The 20,126-nt window shown below is 49.9% G+C and overlaps 2 protein-coding genes across 3 annotated transcripts; one reads left to right on the top strand and one right to left on the bottom strand.

Annotated features, from left to right (window-relative positions):
* Nucleotides 1–5,371: 5,371 nt before the first annotated feature.
* Nucleotides 5,372–5,851, bottom strand: LOC117001981 (zinc finger and SCAN domain-containing protein 30-like). Its single transcript, XM_033070750.1, has one exon. It carries the CDS (start codon nucleotides 5,849–5,851, stop codon nucleotides 5,372–5,374), a length of 480 nt encoding a protein of 159 aa, XP_032926641.1.
* A 5,586-nt stretch (nucleotides 5,852–11,437) lies between these two features.
* LOC117001738 lies at nucleotides 11,438–18,652 on the top strand. Of its 2 annotated transcripts, none has more exons than XM_033070215.1 (2): nucleotides 11,438–11,605; nucleotides 16,612–18,652. In XM_033070215.1, the coding sequence occupies exon 2, from the start codon at nucleotides 17,259–17,261 to the stop codon at nucleotides 18,579–18,581; it is 1,323 nt and encodes a 440-aa protein (XP_032926106.1). In that variant the 5' UTR covers nucleotides 11,438–11,605; nucleotides 16,612–17,258; the 3' UTR covers nucleotides 18,582–18,652. The 2 variants fall into 2 exon arrangements, with proteins under 2 accessions (XP_032926106.1, XP_032926107.1); XM_033070216.1 differs by lacking the exon at nucleotides 11,438–11,605 and adding an exon at nucleotides 14,354–14,535.
* Nucleotides 18,653–20,126: the final 1,474 nt, after the last annotated feature.

Here is a 20,126-nt window from a genome sequence, read left to right as displayed (position 1 = left end):
GTCCATTAGAATATCTGCCTTGGTGCGGCTTCAGCGGCTCCAGCCTGTAATGAGTGGTGGGGGTCTCAGGGTCTCAGTCACTGATGATGATTGTGAGGCAGAATCAGGCAATCTTCAGACCGACCCTTACAGGAATCGGTGTGTGCAGGGGATCCTTTATTCCCCTTGTGCAGCTCCAAGCTCCCGAGGGCAAAGTCCTGGTTTCTAGGGCTGTCCCCTCCCCAAATTTGTCGTGTTTAATACCCAAGTGAGGCAAGCCCTTGCCCTGTGGCGGCAGCCGGTGCCGGGATAGCTCCAGGAGCTGCGCTAATGCTTGGTGATGCTCAGGAGGGACTGATGGGAGGGGAGTTCGTAAGGGACTCCCACGGCCCTCGCTGGGCATGAGAAGATTTTTTGGTGCCTGGGATCGATTTTCAAGGGTTTCTGTGTAGGAGAGGAGATTGTGAGAAATTGGGAATGGGGCTGCAGCCGAGCCTCATCTCTAATAGGGTGCAGCTTTGTAAGGCAGGTGACCATCATTAAAGGAAAAGCAGCACGGAATGCTGATTTGTATTGGCCAATCACACAAGAGTAAAAGGGCACACAGAGGTTATGTATACGGGAAAAGGGTATAAAAGGTTGTACTGGGGAATAATAAAGTGCTGCCACTTGGAATTATTTCTAGTTTTAGTTGTGTGTCCTCTGTCATTTCTGGACTTCGAGGAACCTAAGTAGCGGCAGCAGCACCCGCGGGGCCCGGCCTGTGGGGGTGGCCTGGGCTGAAAATTTTGCACCCCAGCGTGGTGCCCAAGGGCTGAGCGGAGCTGGTTTGGAACACCAGCACGTCCCTGCAACTCAAAGCCGCTTCCTCGGCTCCGGCTGCCGCCGCTCGGCACCGCCGCGGTCCCGCGGAGTCACCGCTCGTTGCGCAGCTCGAGGGGCTCGATCCAGGCCGTGCCCCGCCCGTCCCTCGCTGCGGCTCCTTCAGTGACAAGGGGGACCCGAGACACCCCCGTGCTGCCCCGACAAACCCTCAGGGTGGCTCTTACAGTGTCGGAGAGCGGTCACTGCTGGTGCGGGTTTTTTCGTTATTTTTTGTTCTATTCTCTACGACCTCTGCTTCTCGCTGCTCTCGGTGCAGCTCTTCCACCAGACACGGGCAGTGGGGAACCCTCGGTGTGGCTCTTTTCTTGTAGTTTATGCTATTGTCTGTTCAATTCTATTCACACCTCCCGCCCACCCTGAACTTGCGCATCCCGCGATGTGGCTCTTCAGTGACACCGGGCGCTGGGGGTCCCCAGCACAGCTTTTTATTCTATTTTACTCTATTCAGGGACCCGGGGCGGCACAAATCCCTTGGGGTGAATCAGGCCGGGCCCTGAGTGACCGCACGGGTGGGGAGGGACCCCCGCTGGACAGGGCACGGACTGACCCCATGGAAGGGACCCCACGCGCTGGAGCAGGGCAAGGATTCCTGTCCCTGAGGGGAAGCAGCGGCACGAACTGGCCGTAACCCCCATCCCTTCTCCCTGCACCGCTGGGCAGAGGAGAGAGGGAGCTGGGAGCTGTGTGGAATTTTTACATTCATCGTTACAAAGCGGAGTCACAAGTGGAGCTCTGCTTTCAGCTTCAAACGAGGGAATCCAACGTGGTCGCTGGGACTCCCGTAAGCTCGGGGTGTTACTTGATATTTCTAGATACTCGACATTTTATTTTTGGCACTATGAAGCCCTTCAGCAGCAATGTCTGTCCCACTCACTGGTTTCTGGCTCAGACACAGCTCGGAAATTGGACAAGAAACCCAAAGTCCCAGGAGAAGGAGCCATGCCTTTTTTTTTTTTTCTTTTTTTTTAATCTATAATCCCGTGTTTATACTCTGTTACCTCCCATCCCTTGTCCCCTCCCGGAGGTTTGTTGGGAGGTGCCGTCCCACAGCCCTTCCTGCCCCAGCACCTGCGGCTGCTCCGGTGCCGTCAGGCCCCGGCTGGAAGGGAAAGCACAAACCCCTCTGGAAATAAACCCGGTCTGGGGGAAAACCCTGCAGGGGATTGAATCCCACCGACAGCGCTGGCTGAGAGTTGGAGATTCCAAATGCTCCAGGGGGCCAGAGGGAGCCACGCTGGGGCCTCGGGGCCTCCCTGGGGCACCTCTGAGACCCCCCGAGCAGAGCGACCCCTCCCACCCCCCAAAATCCGCAGGTTTGGGTGCACTGAGGAAAAGAGCTGGAAAAAGGGATTGGAAAGGGGGTGGAGCCTGAGGGGAGCCCTCACCCATCGCTTGGAATGGAAGGGCTTTCTGTGGGAAAGCCACAGGAAAATCCTCCAGAAACCAAGGAAATAATGATGAATTTTTTAACTCCTTCTGCTCCTGTTTCTGGAAGGTTCTGGCCAGGTCCTGCCAGAAGGAGCCAGGTGCGGGAAAGGGGATGAGAACCTAATTGGGGAGAAAAGTTAATTGGGGCAAAGAAACTTTAATTGTGGGGAGAAAATGTGAATGGAGGGGATTTGAATGGGAGGGGATGATTTGAACAGGGGAGAGAAAATGAAGTGGGGGGAGGAGCCCCCCAGCCCTGGGCTGTGCCCCAAAGGTGCTGCCAGCCGTTCCCCTGATCCAACCCCTGGGTTGGGGGCGCGGAGCTGCCGCTGCTCCCTGGGAATGTCACGGGATAAAAACTCCATTCAAGCTTTTATGTTCCCAGGCAATCCCAATAAGGTCCCAGTTGCCTCCAACATGATCCCAGTTTCTCCCAGTCATGCCCTGTATGGCTCCATTTACTCTCAGTCCCTCCCAGAAGGAGTTCAGTATGGCCCCAGTCACTTCCAGTATGAACCCAGTCATTCCTGCTAGGATACCATGTGCCCCCATCATGGTGCCAGTTTCTCCAAGCATGATCCCAGTATGATCCCAGTAACTTCCAGACAATCCCAGTACTATGCCAGTCACTCCAAGTATGACCCTGTCAGTCCCAGTGTGACTGCAGCATGGGCCAGCTGCTCTCAGTATGATCCCAGTTGCCTCCTGCATTTTTCCAACTGTACCTTTTCACCACTACCATGGTTCCAGTCACTCCCAGGACGATTCCAGTCAGTCCCAGTATGATCCCAACCATGCCCAGTAAATCCCAGCAGCACCCAGTTGCCCTCAGCGTGTTCCCCGTGTATCCCAGTATATCCTAGTGTACTCCCTGGTGCCCCAAATCTGGTCCTGCCCAGTCCCAGTCCAGGTCTCAGTGCATCCTGGTGTCCCAGTCTGCCCCAGTCCATCCCAGCCATTCACGTTCCCTACTGCTCCCTTCCCGGTAGTGGCCACAGCCCCTCCCCGTGGCCTCGGGCCCAGCCGGGACCCCCCGCTCCGTCCCCATGCTGGTTTTGGGGGGGTCACGTGTCCCCCCCCAGCCCTGCTGTCATTCTGCCCCCACCCGGCTGCTCCCAGTGTTCCCAATAAATCTTCCCAGTTCACCCCGGTCCTGATTTTTAAGGGGCACTGGGAAGGGACTTGGGGAGAACTCCTCGGGGCGGGAGGGGCAGAACAGTCCCTGGGATGTAATGGGAATGGGGACACCATGTGTCCCCCCGTGTCACTCCGCTCTGGGATGGCACCTGAACCCCAGCACGGAACCCAGCGAACCCCTAAAGGCACCGGGACCATCCCGTCCAGCCCCAGGGAGAAGGGATGGATGAGGAGGAGGAGGGATGAGTAAGGAGCAGAGGAAGAGATGGAAGAGGAGGGATGAGGAAGGGGCAAAGAAGGGATGGGGGAGGGATGGGGAAGGAGTGGGAGAAGGGCCGCTGGGGGCACTGGGAGAGTGAGGACACACTGGGATCAGCTGGGGGGAACTGGGAGAGATGGGAGAGGGTTAGTGTGGCACTGAGAGGAAATGGGAATGAATTTGGAGAGAGTGGAGGAACACAGGGAGAGAGTGGATTGGGGCAATGGGAGAGACAGTGGAGGTCTGGGGGACCTTGGAGAGGGATTGAGGTGCGCTGGGAGTAACTGGGAGGGAGCGTGAGAGAGCCTGGAATAAACTGGGAGAGACGTTCGGTAGTCTAGAATGGCTGAGGAGTTTGCAGAAGGCTGGAGAGCATGGGATGGGGTTCCGGGGGTCCTGGTGGACACTGGGAGGGACTTTGGGGCTCTCGGTGTAACTGGGAGGAATTTGAGTGAGCCTGGAGGGGCGGGAAAAAAATCAGGGATTGGAAAGCAGGGTTGGAATGAGGTTGGTTGTGCTGGAAAGAGACTGGGAGGATCTTGGTGAGTCCCGGTGGGGCTGGGAAGAGACTGGGAGAGGGTTGGGGGGTCCTGGGGTGGTGGCAGGCAAGTGGGAGGGGGTTATGGGATCCTAAGAGGGACAGGAGAAGCTTTAGGGGGTCCTGGGGAGGCTGGGAAGGGATTGGGAGGAGGTATCAGGGGGTCCTGAGTGAGCCAGAGGCAGTTTGGGAGGGTGCTTGGAGGGGCTTGGGGTGTGTGGGAGAGATTTTGGGGGATCCTGAACCCTGCGGACCCCCAGAGATGCCACCGGACGCCGCCTGCAGCAAGGTGCTGATGGGGATCGGGACTCCGTGTTGGGCTTTGTCTTCCTGGCCCTGGGGCTCGGCTTTTAACAGAAAGTGAGGGAGGAGGGTCCCAAGGGTGATGTACCCCCTCCCTCAGAGCGTGTGTGCTCCCCCTGGAACCCCCAGCCCGGTGTCACCCCCTTTTCTCTGCCCACAGAGCTCCCGAGCCCGCAGCGGCCTCAGCCCCTCCCCATGGCCTCAGGCCCAGCCAGGACCCCCAACTCCCCCCCCGTGCTGATTTTGGGATGGTCATCTGTCCCCCCCAGTACTGCTGTAATTCTGCCCCAGTCCAGCTGCTCCCAGTATTCCCAATAAAGCTTCCCAGTTAGACCCAGTTCCATTTACTAGGGGGGCTGGGGAGATCAGTTCCATTACCTGGGGGGACCCCGCGTGGGGATCGTGATGGGCGGGAGGGTGGGGTCCAGGTGGGGAACTCCGGGGGCTGCTGGTCTGCCCGGCAACCGGTGAGTCATCAGAGCTGCTCTCTCTGATTGGCTGAATCTTCTTCATCGCACTGTCTGATTGGCTAAGGAGAGGCCCAGGAGTTGAGAGCAGGAACAGGAGACATCCCGCCTCGAGCACCGAACGGGAACAACAGACCCAGCCTGGGTACGGGGAGGGAATTTATTACACACCAAATCACAGCACGACAAGGAGAAGTCAATGAAAGCTCTCTAACCCATTGCCCCCCCCAACCAGGAACCACCAGGACCATGGATCACCAGGGCTCTGCCCAACGGGGGTCACTGGGATCATCCAACACCGATACTCCCATGGGGGATGGAGCTGGAGCAGAGCACGAAGCTCTTCCCACACTCGGGGCACTCACAGGGCTTCCCTTAATGGTGCCTCCGTTGGTGCTGGGTCAAGGCAGAGCTCTGTGAGAAGCTCTTCCCACACTCAGGACACTCATAGGGCCTCTCCCTGGTGTGGATGTGCTGGTGTTTTCTCAGGTTGGAGCTCTGCCCAAAACTCTTCCCACATTCCAAGCAGGTGTAGGGCCGTTCTCCTGTATGGATCACCTGGTGCACCATCAGATCAGATGTTGTCCTGAAACACTTCCCACATTTCCCACACTCATAGGGCTTTTCCCCAGTGCGGATCCTCACGTGCTGGATCAGCCAGGAGCTGTACCTGAAACCCTTACCACATTCCAAGCACTTGTGGGGCTTCTCCCCTCCAGGAGGCTTCTCCACCAGCTCTGAGCTCTGCCTGGATCTCCGGCCACCTTCCTGGCTCAGGGAGGGTCTTTCCTCCTTGCAGCTCCCTGGTCTGGGTTTGCAGCCCTTCCTCATGAGGGATCTCGAGGGCTCCTCCATCCACCCACAGACTGGGAATGAAAATCCTGGATTGGGGAAAAAACAAGAGGAAAGGGCCTTCAGCTGGGGGTTCCTCCTTGCCTCAGTTCATCATTGGGCATCATGTGTCTGTAAGGACTGCCAAACACTAAGATTGAGCCAAAAAATTCCCAAAACATCAAGACACAGATAAAAACCTCCCAGACAGCAAGACGTAGCCAAAACCCCCTCCAAAATACAATCAGGCCCAGCAGAACACCAACACAAGAACGTTTATCCCCGTAAAGCTCAATAACACCAAGATGCAGCCCTCTGAAAATGGAGGATCCCCCTCTACAGTCACCTGCCGCACGTGGCGGGGAGTAACACTCCTGGGGCTGGGGGGAGGCTGCAGCTACAGGCAGGGGTGGAACCTTGTGCTGCTTCCTGTTTCTGCTGCTGCTCCCCCTCCTCCACCTCCTGTGTCCCTGCTCTTCCTCACACTCCTCTTCTTCCTGCTACTCCTCCTTCACCTGCGCATTCCCAGCTACTCCTCCCATGCGCATCATTTTACCATTCTGTTCTTCAACCCTGTTTCTCCTTCCCTTCTCCTGCTGCCCCCAGGCCCAGCACCCAGTGCCGGCTCCCTCTTCCCCCCAAACCCACAGCATCCCAGCCGAGGGGCAGGGATGGAGCTGGGGCAGCTCGGCCTGGGGCAGCGCTGGGCTCTCGGCCGCTCCCGCCCGCACTCGGTCCCCACTGCAGCCGCTCCCGCCACCACAGCGCGGAGGGGCCCGGCCTTGGCGCTGCCCCCCTCCCACCTCCCCAAATTCCCCTCGCGGGGGGCGCTGGGGCCCGGGGGGGGCAGGTGGGGTCCAGGTGGGGAACGTTGGGAGCTGCGGGTCTGCCTGGACACTGCTGAGTCATCAGCGCCGCGCGCTCTCATTGGCTGAGCGCTGCCCCGGGGCGGGGCTGCACCAAGCAGGGACACCCTGCTCCAGGGGGGATGGCCCCAAAACGGGGGACCCCCATGGGAGGAACAACACCAAAGCGTCTGTACAAACATGTGCTGCGAATCTGCTCCGACACAGGGCCAGGGACGGGTACATAAGGAAGTGACAGCAGAAGTGTTATAGATACTCGTGACAAATCGGAGGAGCCAGTTTAGATTAATCATCGAAAATTTATTAGTAAGCAAATTTAGCAAGCGATAACTGAGCAAAACAGCTCTGGGCGGCCAGGGAGTCACTGCTCCGCCAATGGCTCGCACCAAAAAGCAGTTTTAGTTCGTTTTTATACAGTCTATTTTCCGGTTCTTGCGGTTGCTCGTTCTGATTTGCTGGTGTACTCTGCGATTTTAGCAAGTAGGGGCGAGGAGTTGCTAGGGGGTCGCTTCCACCTCCTGGTGGGAATTGATAAGGGTCTGGTGTGGTCTTTCCCAGCACGTCCTCTGGTATTGTTCTGTCTCTGTAGTCTTGTATGGGCTCCTCTTTGTTTACTCAACAGGAAGAGGTGCTAATGACCCTTTGCATTCAGGGTCTGTAAGCACTTACTGAGCAGGATTTGATAACAAAGCACATTCCATTACAATTCCCCCCTCTTTTTATTTCCCATTTTGTTTATCAAATCTGATTAATACGTCCCGGGCATTTTCTAAAATTACTGTTTCTTCTAACTTCCTTAAGTGGTGCGTATTGTGCTCTAATTAGCATCAAATGAGCTCCCTCTAATCTTCCTTTTACAATGGAGAGAACTTTGTTAAAAATACATGGTCCAAAGGCTAATCCCAATATTAACAGTATCGGTGGTCCTGTTAGTGTGGAGGGTAAGGTAGTTAACCAAGGGGAACAGTTAAACCAGGATTCGTACCAGCTTTGCTGCATTTCTCGTTCTCTCTTTCGTTTTCCTAGCCCTTCTTTCAATTTTTCTGTGGAGTTTCCAGCCACCTCTGTATGGTCTGCATATGCACAACATTCCTCCCTTAATGCGACACAGAGGCCCTCTTCTTGTAGGAAGATCAGGTCTAGTCCCCTCCTATTTTGGAGCACTACTTCAGATAAGGATCGCAATGATTCCCGGAGTGCTGTGACAGGCTTTTCTATTCGCACTAAATCCTCATCTACCGCCAGTCTGAGTGCTTGGAATCCCTGGTTTTGCCGTACAAGGGAAGTTATCCCTGTACCTGCCCCTGCGAGTCCTAGAGTCATCAAGATCGCTATTGTTAGGGCAGTGAAGGATTCCCTTTTGTGTGTTCTGTTGCTTAGTCCGTCATAGGCATCATACATCGCCACTTCGGGGTGGTATATTATTCTAGGTATTATTGTGACCTGTATACAATATTCTTCAGTTTCATCAAAGTTATGGAGGGAGATGTAAGGGGTCAGACCTGTCACTGAGCAAATCCACTTGGCATTTTTAGCTGCTACCAACCAATCTGCAGGACTTTTACGTTATTTAATGCTTGTTAGTGCTCCACATAGATGTGCTCTGTCTTTAGGTACTTTTCCAATAGATCTCCCCTTACCCGTTACATATTCCATTGTAATCCCCTCCTTTCCACCACCCCATGTGCATTCTCTAGGGCTCCTCCCGTTTACGCCTTGTGGTTTTGAAGTTACCCCCAGTGCCTCATAATAGGGTGGCCCGATGATGTAGCAAAGCCAGCAATATTCCGTCAAATTGGGGTTTGTAAAGTTCAGGGCTTTAAAACCTGCCTTCATAAGATTCCATCATTTATTTCCCTGCTTGGTGTTAGCTAGGTCTACAGGAGTACTGTTGCTTTCTTCGGTGGAGTTGGAACTGACAATGGTGGTATTTGTCTCAAGAATCACTTCTGGTTGACAAGCCAATACAAGGTTTGGTCCTACAGGTAGAGGATCTAGGGGGGCAGGTTCCTTTTTTATTTGGAATAAACTCCCTCTATCAATCCTGTCTTCCCAAATTCTAATACCCCAGGTTCGACCTATGTCTGGTTACATTAATATAAATCTTCCAGCAAGTATTTTTGGCCCTAATCATAGCCATCATACCAATACCAAAACCATTTCTCGGGATAATGTTCTCAAAAAGTATTTTTACTACGGTGTTTGCTGTTTGGCGGGTAGTCGGAACTGCCTCCACATAATGTGCCAAATGATCAAGCATTACCAGAAGATACTTGTATCGGCCCAGCTTTGGAAGTTCGGTGAAGTCAATTTGGATTTTAGCAAATGGTCTGTAAGCCAAACTACGGCCACCTGGAGTGTGTTTCCATAATTGCCACTTATTTAGCTACCGACATGTTAAACATCCCCCTATTATCCCTTTAGCAACATTATAAACCCCAATACACATGTGCTTTATAGCACAGTGATCTACCAAAGCCTGAGTTCCACAATGGGTGGTGAAATGGATCTTTCTCATAATTCTGGTAGCAATCCCTTTTGGTACTACTTGTCTCCCACTGGGCAATTCCCAAACCCCATCTTTCTCTGCTACTCCCACCTCCCGCAGCTTTGCTTCTTCTGTGTTGGTAAATCGAAATCTAAGGGATTGGGGGTGTGACTCTTCTGTGTCTGGTTTCTGAGATAGCGTCAATAGTGATGCTAATTTTGCCTCCCGGTCTGCCAGATTGTTTCCCCTTCTCTCTCTCGGGAGAGGTGCCTTTTTGATGTCCTTTGATATGTACTACCGAAATTTTCTCTGGTCCTCTCAATGCCTTTAGAGCTTTTGCGATTAACACTTCGTGTACCAGGCCTTCCCTTGGGAGTTTATAAGCTCCCTTTCTTCCCAAATTTTCCCAAAGGTGTGTATTACTCCAGAGGCGTATTTGGAGTCTGTATATTTAGTCCCTTCTTTTCCTTTGAGTAACTTCAAAGCCGGTATTACTGCGAATAATTCTCATGCCTGCGCTGACCAGCTAGGACTCAGGGGGCCCGTCTCCTTTACCGATAAGGTTTTTCTATTCACTATTGCATATCCAGATTTCTGGTATAGAAATTTCACCTTTGCACTAAAATTCTCAATCCACTGCCGCCAATATCCAAACAATCCCAGCAGCTGTCTCATCTGTCTCTCACTCCTCGGAGCTCTCAGCGACAAAATCCAGCTTGGATTAATCACAGAAAATTTATTAGTAAGCAAATTTAGCAAGTGAAAATTGAGCAAAACAGCGCTGGGCGGCCAGGGAGTCATTGCTCCGCCAATGGCTTGCACCAGTTTTAGTTCGTTTTTATACAGTCTATTTTCCAGTTCTTGCGGTTGCTCGTTCTGATTTGCTGGTGTACTCTGAGATTTTGGCAAGCAGGGGCGAGGAGTTGCTCGGGGGTCGCTTCCACCTCCTGATGGGAATTGATAAGGGTCTGGTGTCATCATATTTCCCAGCAAGTCCTCTGGTATTGTTCTGTCTCTGTAGCCTTGTGGGGCTCCTCTTTGTTTACTCAACAGGAAGAGGTGCTAACGAGTAACCTTTGCATTCAGGGTCTGTAAGCACTTACTGAGCAGGATTTGACAACAAAGCACATTCCATTACAAGAGCTCCTCTGAGTTTAGTGAGCTAGTGGAGCCTACAGAGCACATGAGACCCGGGAATGAGCGAAGGGCTGTCTGGCAAGGGTCAGATAAAGCCCAGAGGGCATTTCTCTTTCCAAGGGGCTCCTGGGGAGACAAAGGAGAAAAGAAGGATGTCCCATCTCGCAATGTCCGCTTTTTGCCTTCAGTAGGAATCACTGCATACAAGAGTTTACTTGATCCCTTTGATGCCAGGGAGCACCAAGAACTTGAGCCTTGCTGGAGTCCAGCCCTGCCTGCCTAGCTTGGAGTGCAGGGAAAACATAAAGAATGTGGGTGGCCTTTGAGCCAAAAGGGCATTTTGCTGCTTCTGATTTCCTCCCAGCTTTTGCAGTGAGTTGACAGCTCCATCCCTGCTAGCCACTCCCTTTTGCGAGTGTCCTGGGGTGGCGTTATGGTGCTCTACTGACTGAGCAGGCCCTGCCCAGTCTGAGTCCCTTAATATAGTGGATGGAGAGAAAGTCCCAGTGGCACATGTCAGAGGTTTGTTAGGGAAGACAGTATGGATAAATTCTGCCTTGAGAACAGACAAACCCATTCGTGGGATTGTCTTTGCTTAAGGACCAGGTTGTACATGGTGGGTAATGCAGAGAGATGGAACAACACGGTGTGTACCTCAGGGAGATCTGATTGTGGGGTGAGACAAATATGATTGTTTGCTGAATGTTACCACCATTGTGTGGATAGTCTCTCTGAGCAATGGTTGAGAGACAAAGGACATATGGGATAATAGCATACTGGTTAAAGTGTGAACAAGGGTTGCAGCAAGGACATAATGCCCTTGCAGGGATAGAAGAGGAATGATATCAAGGGAGTATAACAGCATGGTATGGGAAAAGCATATGAAAAGATACAACTGTAACTGCAAGGCTTCCGAAATGCGTCAAAAAGCTGATAAATACTTGTACCAATCATGAGCTATAGTTTTGCAATATGTATGAGCTTAATTATTTACTGTATAAAAAGACAACAGCATTATAATAAAGTTGAGACTTGTTGATCATGATAGCATGAGACTCGTCTCCCGCGTCGTCTTTCAACAATTGGTGATTTTGACGTGCCTCGCTCCTTTTCGGAACCGGGGGAAGCCGTGGGCAGCCGTGCGGAGTACTGGCAACGCGTTGGGTTCGGGTCCTGCAAGCAGAGGGACGGCAGAAGGGCAAGCGGAGCCCCGTGCTCGAGGTGCCACAGCGGTGGGTCTCGCCGATACGTGCCGCCGAGACTTGGAGAGGCTGCAACAGCGCTGACGTAAGTATGGACAGGCAAGCGGCATATGACTTATTAACAGCCACCTTGAAACATAGGCAGATTAAAGGGATAGACTTAGATAAGGAACTTCCCGCTTTGTTACAGCATGCAGTATCTTATGGGTTTTTTGGGAATCCTCATTCAGTACAGACGCTGACTGAGTGGGGGAGGTACGGGGCTAAATTGTGGGAGTTAACTCTAAACGATGATAAGACAGCAAAAAAGTATGGGAAGCTATGGAAGACAGTGAATAATGAGTTGCTTATGATGCAAGCTGAAAAGAGGGCTGCAGAAGGGGCACGTAGTGCACAAGAAAAGAATAAAGACTATAGTACAGACTAGGATACGGTGAACCCTCCCATGTTCACTTTGGTTACCCTGCCTTCTGCTGTGCCTTCAGCACCCCCTAAAGAGGCAATAACGGAGCAGCCTGATCCGTCCACTCGGTCTCAGGGCGGGACGGAACAGCTCGCTCTGCCTTCCCAGCCTCAGGATGGAAACTCCGTCCTCGATCCACCTCTGCCACCACCTCCAGGGCCCTTAGATCCACCCCTGTATGATTTGGGGGGGAATGTCGCCAAGGAATGACAGCAGATGTGGAACATGCTTGCTCGTGAGGGTCTAGATAAGGGAGATGAAGAACTAGCGGAGGTAGCAAAGGATATGTTAGCATTCCCTGTGACTTACACTCAGACTCCAGGCGGGCTGCAAGCCAACATTACATCATTAAATTGGAAGCTGCTTGCTCAGTTTCGCTCCACTGTAGGGGCTTACGGGGTGGCCAGTGAGCCTGCCAGAAAAATGTTGGATTATATATTCTCTGCATTTGTGCTATTACCTACTGACATTAAAGACATAGCTAGGCTAATGTTTTCAGCACATCAGAAGTTATTGTTTGATGCCCACTGGCAGCAGGAAGCTATAAAATCGGTTACCACTCAACGTGGCCCTGCTGATCCTCTTGCTGGTATAACCCTTGACGAACTAATGGGTTTAGGTGCATATGCTCGAGTAGAGGCTCAGGCTTTGATAGGACCAGAACGCTGTAGGAAGGCAATGGCTGTGGCCAGACGAGCTATGGATAAGGTTAAGGCCCCAGGGGGAGTACCTATATATATGAGAATAAAACAAGGGAGAGAAGAACCATTAGAGTCATTTGTAGATAAGGTAATGGAGGCTATAACAAAGGCAGGAGTACAAGAATTTATGCAAGGAGGGATGCTGAAGCAGTGTATACTGCAAAATAGCAATGCTCATACACGCTCTCTTATTAGCACAATGCCTGGGAATTAGACTATAGCTGACTTGCTAGAGAAAGCATCCTCAATGCCTGCAGGGCCACAAGCATTTCTAGCTACTGCTTTAGAAAAAATAGGAGAAGGAATGAAAGCACAGGCTGAAGAGATAGGAGAGGGAATGAAAGCGCAGGCTGAGGGAACGAAAGCGCAGGCTGAAGCTTTTCAGGAACAGTCTAAAGCAGCTCAGACTCAGGTGTTAGCTGCTCTTGCACCTCTCCAAGCGGCTGTGGTGAGCCCCCGCTCTCGACCAATTAATGACGGTCGCATGAAATGCTTCCGGTGTGGCAACTTCGGCCATATACGTCGTGATTGCCAAGCAGCTGGAGTGTAGTGCAGCAAGTGTCAATCGAATACCCACAACACAAGTGCCTGCCGAAGGAAGTCGAGAAACGGCAAGAGCAGCGCAAACAGCGGCCGCGCGGGGACACAAGTTGCAACTGTCATGTCACCATGCCATCACTGCAGCCAGCCACCGCAGGAAGCCTCGGCTTTGACCTGGCAGCCGCAGTAGACATCACCTTGCTCAATAACCATCCTGTTAAAATACCCACAGGACTTTATGAACCTATTATTGTTGGAGAACAACCTGCTGGAGGACTACTGCTTGGACGATCATCAGCTAGCATGCAAGGTTTGTTTGTGCTGCCTGTGGTGATTAACTCTGATTGTATGGGAGAACTTATGATAATAGCATTTACTCTTTTTCCACCATTTACTATAACCAAGGGCCAGTGCATTGCTCAACTTATTCCACTCCCTCAATTGACCAAGGGTATTGCTTCTCTCTGTAAGCAACCACATCAGGATAAAGGTTTTGAATCTACTGGAAGTTTAGTTCTTCTTACAATGGATCTTACATCGCAGCCCCGAAAGACTTGTAAAATTACGCTCCAAGGAGAAAGCATCACTGTATCTGAACTTTTGGATACGGGAGCGGACACTTCTATCTTAGCACCTGAACATTGGCCAAGTGACTGGCCCACGCTCCCTTCTACTACAACTGTCACTGGCGTAGGTGGCATGACCTTCGCTCGTCGTACTCCTGTGGCGCAGCTGGAGATAGAAGGTCGGACTGTTCCTGTTACATTCTCCATTGCACCCCTACCGCCAACGGTACAGTGTCTCCTTAGGCGTGACGTACTGTCTCAATTGGGTTTAGTCCTCACAAATGACCACCCTTTAATGTAAGTGCCATTGCTTGGAACTTCCCGCTACCACTCACGTGGAAATCTGAATCCCCCGTGATGGTTAAGCAATGGCCACTAAAGCGGGAAAACCTCCAACAAGCTCACCTGCTGGTGGAGGAACAGTTTCGGCAAGGACACTTAAAATTGTCAACCAGCCCATGAAACACACCCATCTTCGTCATCAGGAAGAAATCCGGAAAGTATCAACTTCTGCATGATCTTCGGGCTGTTAACGCACAGATAGAATCTATGAGGGCGTTGCAGCCAGGGTTGCCGAACCCTGCCATGCTTCCTGAGCGATGGACTTTGTTGGTAATTGATTTAAAAGACTGTTTCTTTACAATAGCCTTACATCCCAGTGATACAAAAAGATTTGCGTTCACCCTGCCTGCTTTGAATCGAGGTGAACCAGATAAACGATTTAAATGGACTGTTTTGCCCCAAGGTATGCGTAATTCACCCACACTCTGCCAGCTGTACGTCGATGCAGCTTTACAACCATTGCGCAGACAAATGCCAAAGACTATTATATATCATTACATGAATGATATCCTCCTTGCGCAAAAAGAACAATTTACACAAGCGCAGATTGATTTCATCATCCAGATGTTGGCAGAATTCTCGCTAGTTGTGGCCCCTGAAAAGGTGCAAAAATCGGCACCATGGAAGTACCTTGGGTGGATCATCACAAACCAACGGATTACGCCTCAGAAACTAGACATTGCAACAGATATTTCTACCCTTCATGAAGCTCAGAAACTTCTCGGCGATCTCCAGTGGCTTAAACCAGTAGTGAGAATACCCAATGATCTGCTGAGTGACCTGCGCCCACTACTCAAAGGGACTGACCCCTGTACGCCCGTAGCGCTCAATGACCATCAGTAGCAAAGCCTAGACAAGATACTACACCGCATTGCTACTGGTTTTGTGGCTCGATGGGATCCTACAGTTCCCCTTGGCCTTATGCTTTAGGCCTCACAACAGCATTTGCTTGGCGCCATAGTGCAAGCAGTAAAGAAAACGGGGGAGATACGGGTACTAGAATGGTTAACCCCGCCTCTTCAGCAGAGACGAACAATATCACCAAAAATTTCGCAACTGGCGTCTTTAATCAAGAAGGGTCGCATACGGACAGTAGAAATTAGCAGCGTAGAGCCTGCAACGATACATCTCCCCATAGAACGAAATACTTTGGACTGGTATCTCATAAATTCGGCAGCGTTGGCCGACGCGCTACTTGCTTCAAGAACCACTGTGGATACAGGCCCTGTGGCGCCAAAAGCATTGCAGTGGATAAGAAAATGAAACTGGATCGTGAAGCCACTGAGGAAAAAAAAACCCATTGCCAAAGCAATAACAGCTTTCACTGATGCGAGAAAGCGTAGCCGTCGAACTGCTGTGGTGTGGAAAGTCAAGGGCAAATGGCATCAACAAATACTAAAGGCTCATCCTGATGATAGCCTCCAGACCCTAGAATTACTTGCTACAGTATAGGTGATGTCTAACATACGTGAGCCTGTGAATTTAATCTCAGACTCTTTGTATGTAGTTAGAGTTGTAACCAAAATTGAAAACGCCTCCATTAAAGAAGTAGAAAACAAGCGTTTGCTCGAGTTGTTTTTACAATTAAAACGCACTATCAAAGACAGAACAAATCCATACTCTGTTATCCATATTAGAAGTCACAAATGAGAGATTAGACTAAGAGAAAGAAATACGCAAGCAAACAGGCTTGTTATGGTTAGCGCAAATCAAATTACCACTAGCCTAGCCTCAGCTAGAGAAGCTCATAAACTGTTTCATCACAATGCAAAAAGCCTAGTCAGACAGTTCAATATAAAAATGACAAATGCGCAAGCAATAGTAAAAGCTTGTCCCATATGTAGTCAACATAATGGAGGTCTGGGTTTAAGACTTAGAGTGAATCCAAAAGGTCTTAAATCAAATAAGATTTGGCAAATAAATGTCACACATGTGGCAAGTTTTGGTAAACTGCGATAAGTGCACGTTACCATCGACACCTTTAGTGAGTTTATATGGGCGACCGCCCAAGCAAGAAAAAAAACTCTCCACGTTATAAGACATCTCACTAGCTGTTTTGCTGTAATAGGGGTCCCTGAAACAATAAAAACTAACAATAGCCCTGCTTATGTGAGTAGTAAAGTAAACAAGTTCCTAGATATGTGGAGAATCAAGCATATAACAAAGATTCCGCATTCCCCCACAAAACAAGCAATTATAAAAAGAGCCCATGATACATTAAAACAATATATTAGTAAGATAGAAGAACAAACTGATATCCATACAAAACTTGCCAAAGCATTGTATGTCATCAATTATTTGTGTGTGTTTAAAGAACACAAAGAGCCACCAGCTATTCGTCATCAAGTTAGCATTAATAAGGAGGCTTCCACAGAAAAAGTATAAGTTAAGTATAAAAACCCCAAAACAAAAGTATAGCAGGCCCCAGCTAAGGTATTATATTAGAACAGAGGTTACTTATGTGTTTCCACCCCCTCAGGTACTCTGTGGGTCCCTTCCCGGTGGGCTCGACCAGCTAATGCGCCCAGCAAGGACCGCCAACCCGGAACTGAACCTCCTGCGGAATAAACTGTGTCTCCAGCATTGTGTGGAGGAGCTACAGAGTCTATCCAAAAGACCATTGAACTGGGACTGGGAGGATCCTGCAGTTAACATTGCTAGAGGTGTTTTAGAGAGGTGTGAACGTGAACACTGGGAACTACACGCGTTGAAATGTCTATCATGCCAGGGCCATGGCAAACGTTGTAATGGTAGAGCCCTGGTGTTAATGATTTGTGGGGGTTGCGGGAAGAAGGCGGTAAGGTCACAGTAGGGTTGTACGCTTGTGATTTGTTACTCGTGTGCATTCCGTAAGCAATTAGAATCGTGGCAGAGAGACGCTCAGCAAATGACAGAGACTCGTTCTCTTGGGGAAGCCCTGGTGCTCTTTGAGAACAGAGAGGATTGGGACAGATTACAGGTCAAGTGGGCAGTCCAACATACGATAAAATACATAAAAAAGAGCAGAGCTAGTAAGATCCTTGCTGTCTGTTGTCAGTCTCCACGCAACAGGCTAAGCCACCACGAGTTAGAGACCCTTCCGGACAGGAATCCAGACCTAGTCAAAGCCCTGTTCAAATTATCAATATGAGCACTGCAAGTGCCATGATACTCCTTATAATAGGAGGAGTAGTCACCCTAATCCAGACAATTGACATTTGGGCCCCAGCACAGCCAAAAGAAAACATTTGGGTAACATTGGCTAATCGAACAGGCCAAGAGGCTATTTGTTTGTCCTTGTCCTCAGCTGGTAATCCTTTCTCTACCTGCTTAGTGGGATTACCCTTAGACAATTTACCTTGTCCTACCGGTACTGTACCTTTATGTCAGGCCAATGAATCACGGTCATACGCTGATCAATGGGATTTAGTGGTCCCACATTTCTCACGGGCGGCCCAGGAACCAGAAGAGTTAGAAATTTTGGGTACAGTAAGGGCTGATTTCTGTGTTCGATTTAATTGGACTAGCGTTCACCGAAGGTATAGAACGGGCCAATCTCTGTCGGTTAATGCCAATCCGATTCTAAAAGTGTATCAGAATGCATCCATGTGGTGCAATTACACGAGTCCAAATATCTCAAAATCCTCCAACATGCCCATACGGTTACCTCAAGGAATATTTTTGATTTGTGGCGATCGAGCCTGGCCTGGTGTACCTTCAAAATTAGAAGGAGGTCCATGTACTTTAGGGAGATTAACCCTATTGTCGCCAAATACATCCATGATCATTCAGCAATATAAGAAACATAAGCGAACCAAAAGGATGATACATGGCTTCCAGCATGCCTTCCAACCTGATTGTGATGATCAGGCTCAGTTCTGGTCACGAGGAGAAAGGATCCTAGGATCTCTGGTACCAGGAGTAGGTACTGCACAGGCCTTGACCACCTTAAATAAAATAGGTTGTTGGTTGGCAAAACAAACTAATGCAACATCAATTGCTATATCTGGCCTTTTGACAGATGTGAACTCAATCCGTCATGCAACATTACAAAATAGAGCTGCCATAGATTTTCTTTTATTAGCTCATGGTCATGGATGCCAAGATTTCGAAGGAATGTGCTGTATGAATTTGTCAGATCACTCTGTGTCGATACATGCCCAGTTGACCAAATTGGCTACTCTAACATCGCACTTGCAAGAGGACACAGGGTTTGGTCTTAATGATTGGTTAAGAAGTTTAGGTCTTGGGCCTTGGCTGACTTCTTTCTTACAACATCTGATCATTATAGGGATAGTTCTTTTTGCATTTATTCTAATTGTGCCTTGCTTTTGTGCATGTCTTAGACAAGCCTTAAATAGAATGATCGCAAACAGCACAGCTACTGCTCTGCTAGCATATAAAGAAAACGGGGGAAGTGTGGATAGTCTCTCTGAGCAATGGTTGAGAGACAAAGGACATATGGGATAATAGCATACTGGTTAAAGTGTGAACAAGGGTTGCAGCAAGGACATAATGCCCTTGCAGGGATAGAAGAGGGATGATATCAAGGGAGTATAACAGCATGGTATGGGAAAAGCATATGAAAAGATACAACTGTAACTGCAAGGCTTCCGAAATGCGTCAAAAGCTGATAAATACTTGTACCAATCATGAGCTATAGTTTTGCAATATGCATGAGCTTAATTATTTACTGTATAAAAAGACAACAGCATTATAATAAAGTTGAGACTTGTTGATCATGATAGCATGAGACTCGTCTCCCGCGTCGTCTTTCAACACCATTGTCTGTACATTAGATCACACAGACATGAGACAGAAGGAAATGTGTAAGTGTCGAAGGTCTGAGCAAGTGAGATAGAAGGAAATGTGTAAGTGTCGAAGGTCTGAGCAAGTGAGATGGAAGTTTTTCCTTGATGAAGTTTTTACATGGTGTTTAGTAGTATACTCACGATATGGAAATAAGGGGTGGAATGTCCTGGGGTGACGTTATGGTGTTTGTATCCCCAATCACATGTTCTGTTTAAGTGAAGGTTTGTTTTGCCCACTTATCAGTTGGCTCCCCTCCCCCATGTCTGTGCTTAGGGGAGGCTAGGTTTGCAGGCTTTGCTGGCTTGGGCTGGCTTTTGCTTTTGCTTGCTTGGCTTGCTGGCTTTGGCTTTGCTGGCTTTTGCTTTTGTTTTTGCTTATTAGTTAGTTTAGTTAGGCAGTCCAATTTCTTTACCCGGACCTTTTTTCTTTCTTTCTTTCTCAATACCGTCTGAACCTGTTCTGGACCAGGACCTGGGAAACACCAAGGAACACCGGGAGTCTGCAATTTGTGATTTGCAGCAGTCATCCCCAGCGCTGGAGACCCATAACTGGCCGACCACTCGCAGGAGAGATTTTCTGAGTTTGTCATCCTCTCAGAGTGGTGAAAGAATTATTGTCATCTGGGACTGTTCATTTTCTTTTCGTATGTCGGGGAGTGTTTTGTTCGTTAAATAAACAGGTTTTTTCCACTTTTCCTCTGAGGAAATTCTTCCCAAACCTGGTGGTGGGGGGAAGAGATGTGGGGGTTTTGTTTTCTGGGGGCTCCTTCCGGAGGCTTCCCCCAAATTTGCCCTAAACTAGGACAGCAAGGCACATGCAGACCTTGCTTGAAGCTCAGGGTTCTTGAAGGGGATACTACAGTTGGCAAGAGGAGCCGTTGTTGAATTTTTCAGGCTGTTTAAGCCCCCATCCCAAATGCCACCAAGTGGTTGAGGAAGGGCAGAAAAAGACTTCCGTGGAAGAAGGGAGGCCAAAAGCTTGGAAAAGGATGAAAGAAACACTCGGATGATGATGATAATAACAAGAAAAAGATTTCTTTTTGACAGCAAATGAACAGCTACCACCATCCAGCCCTCCCAGACTGGCAGGCTGAGCGGTGCTGTTTCCAGGGCATGAGGTGCTGGTAGCCTGGGGAGAGAAAGCAGAAAGCCATGGTCAGTCAGAGCAGGCTCCTGTCCCCCATGTGCCACCACGGCCTGTGCT

The sequence above is a fragment of the Catharus ustulatus genome, chromosome 12 (genome assembly GCF_009819885.2).
Source record: "Catharus ustulatus isolate bCatUst1 chromosome 12, bCatUst1.pri.v2, whole genome shotgun sequence".
NCBI classification, from domain to species: domain Eukaryota; kingdom Metazoa; phylum Chordata; class Aves; order Passeriformes; family Turdidae; genus Catharus; species Catharus ustulatus.
The sequence above is the reverse complement of the archived record's forward strand: the minus strand, read 5'-3'. Positions and strand labels throughout refer to the sequence as shown.

Excerpts from the sequence above, each read along its gene's own strand:
- LOC117001981 (XM_033070750.1), bottom strand. The coding sequence starts at position 5,851 with ATGGAGGAGCCCTCGAGATCCCTCATGAGGAAGGGCTGCAAACCCAGA.
- LOC117001738 (XM_033070215.1), top strand. The coding sequence starts at position 17,259 with ATGAGCACTGCAAGTGCCATGATACTCCTTATAATAGGAGGAGTAGTC.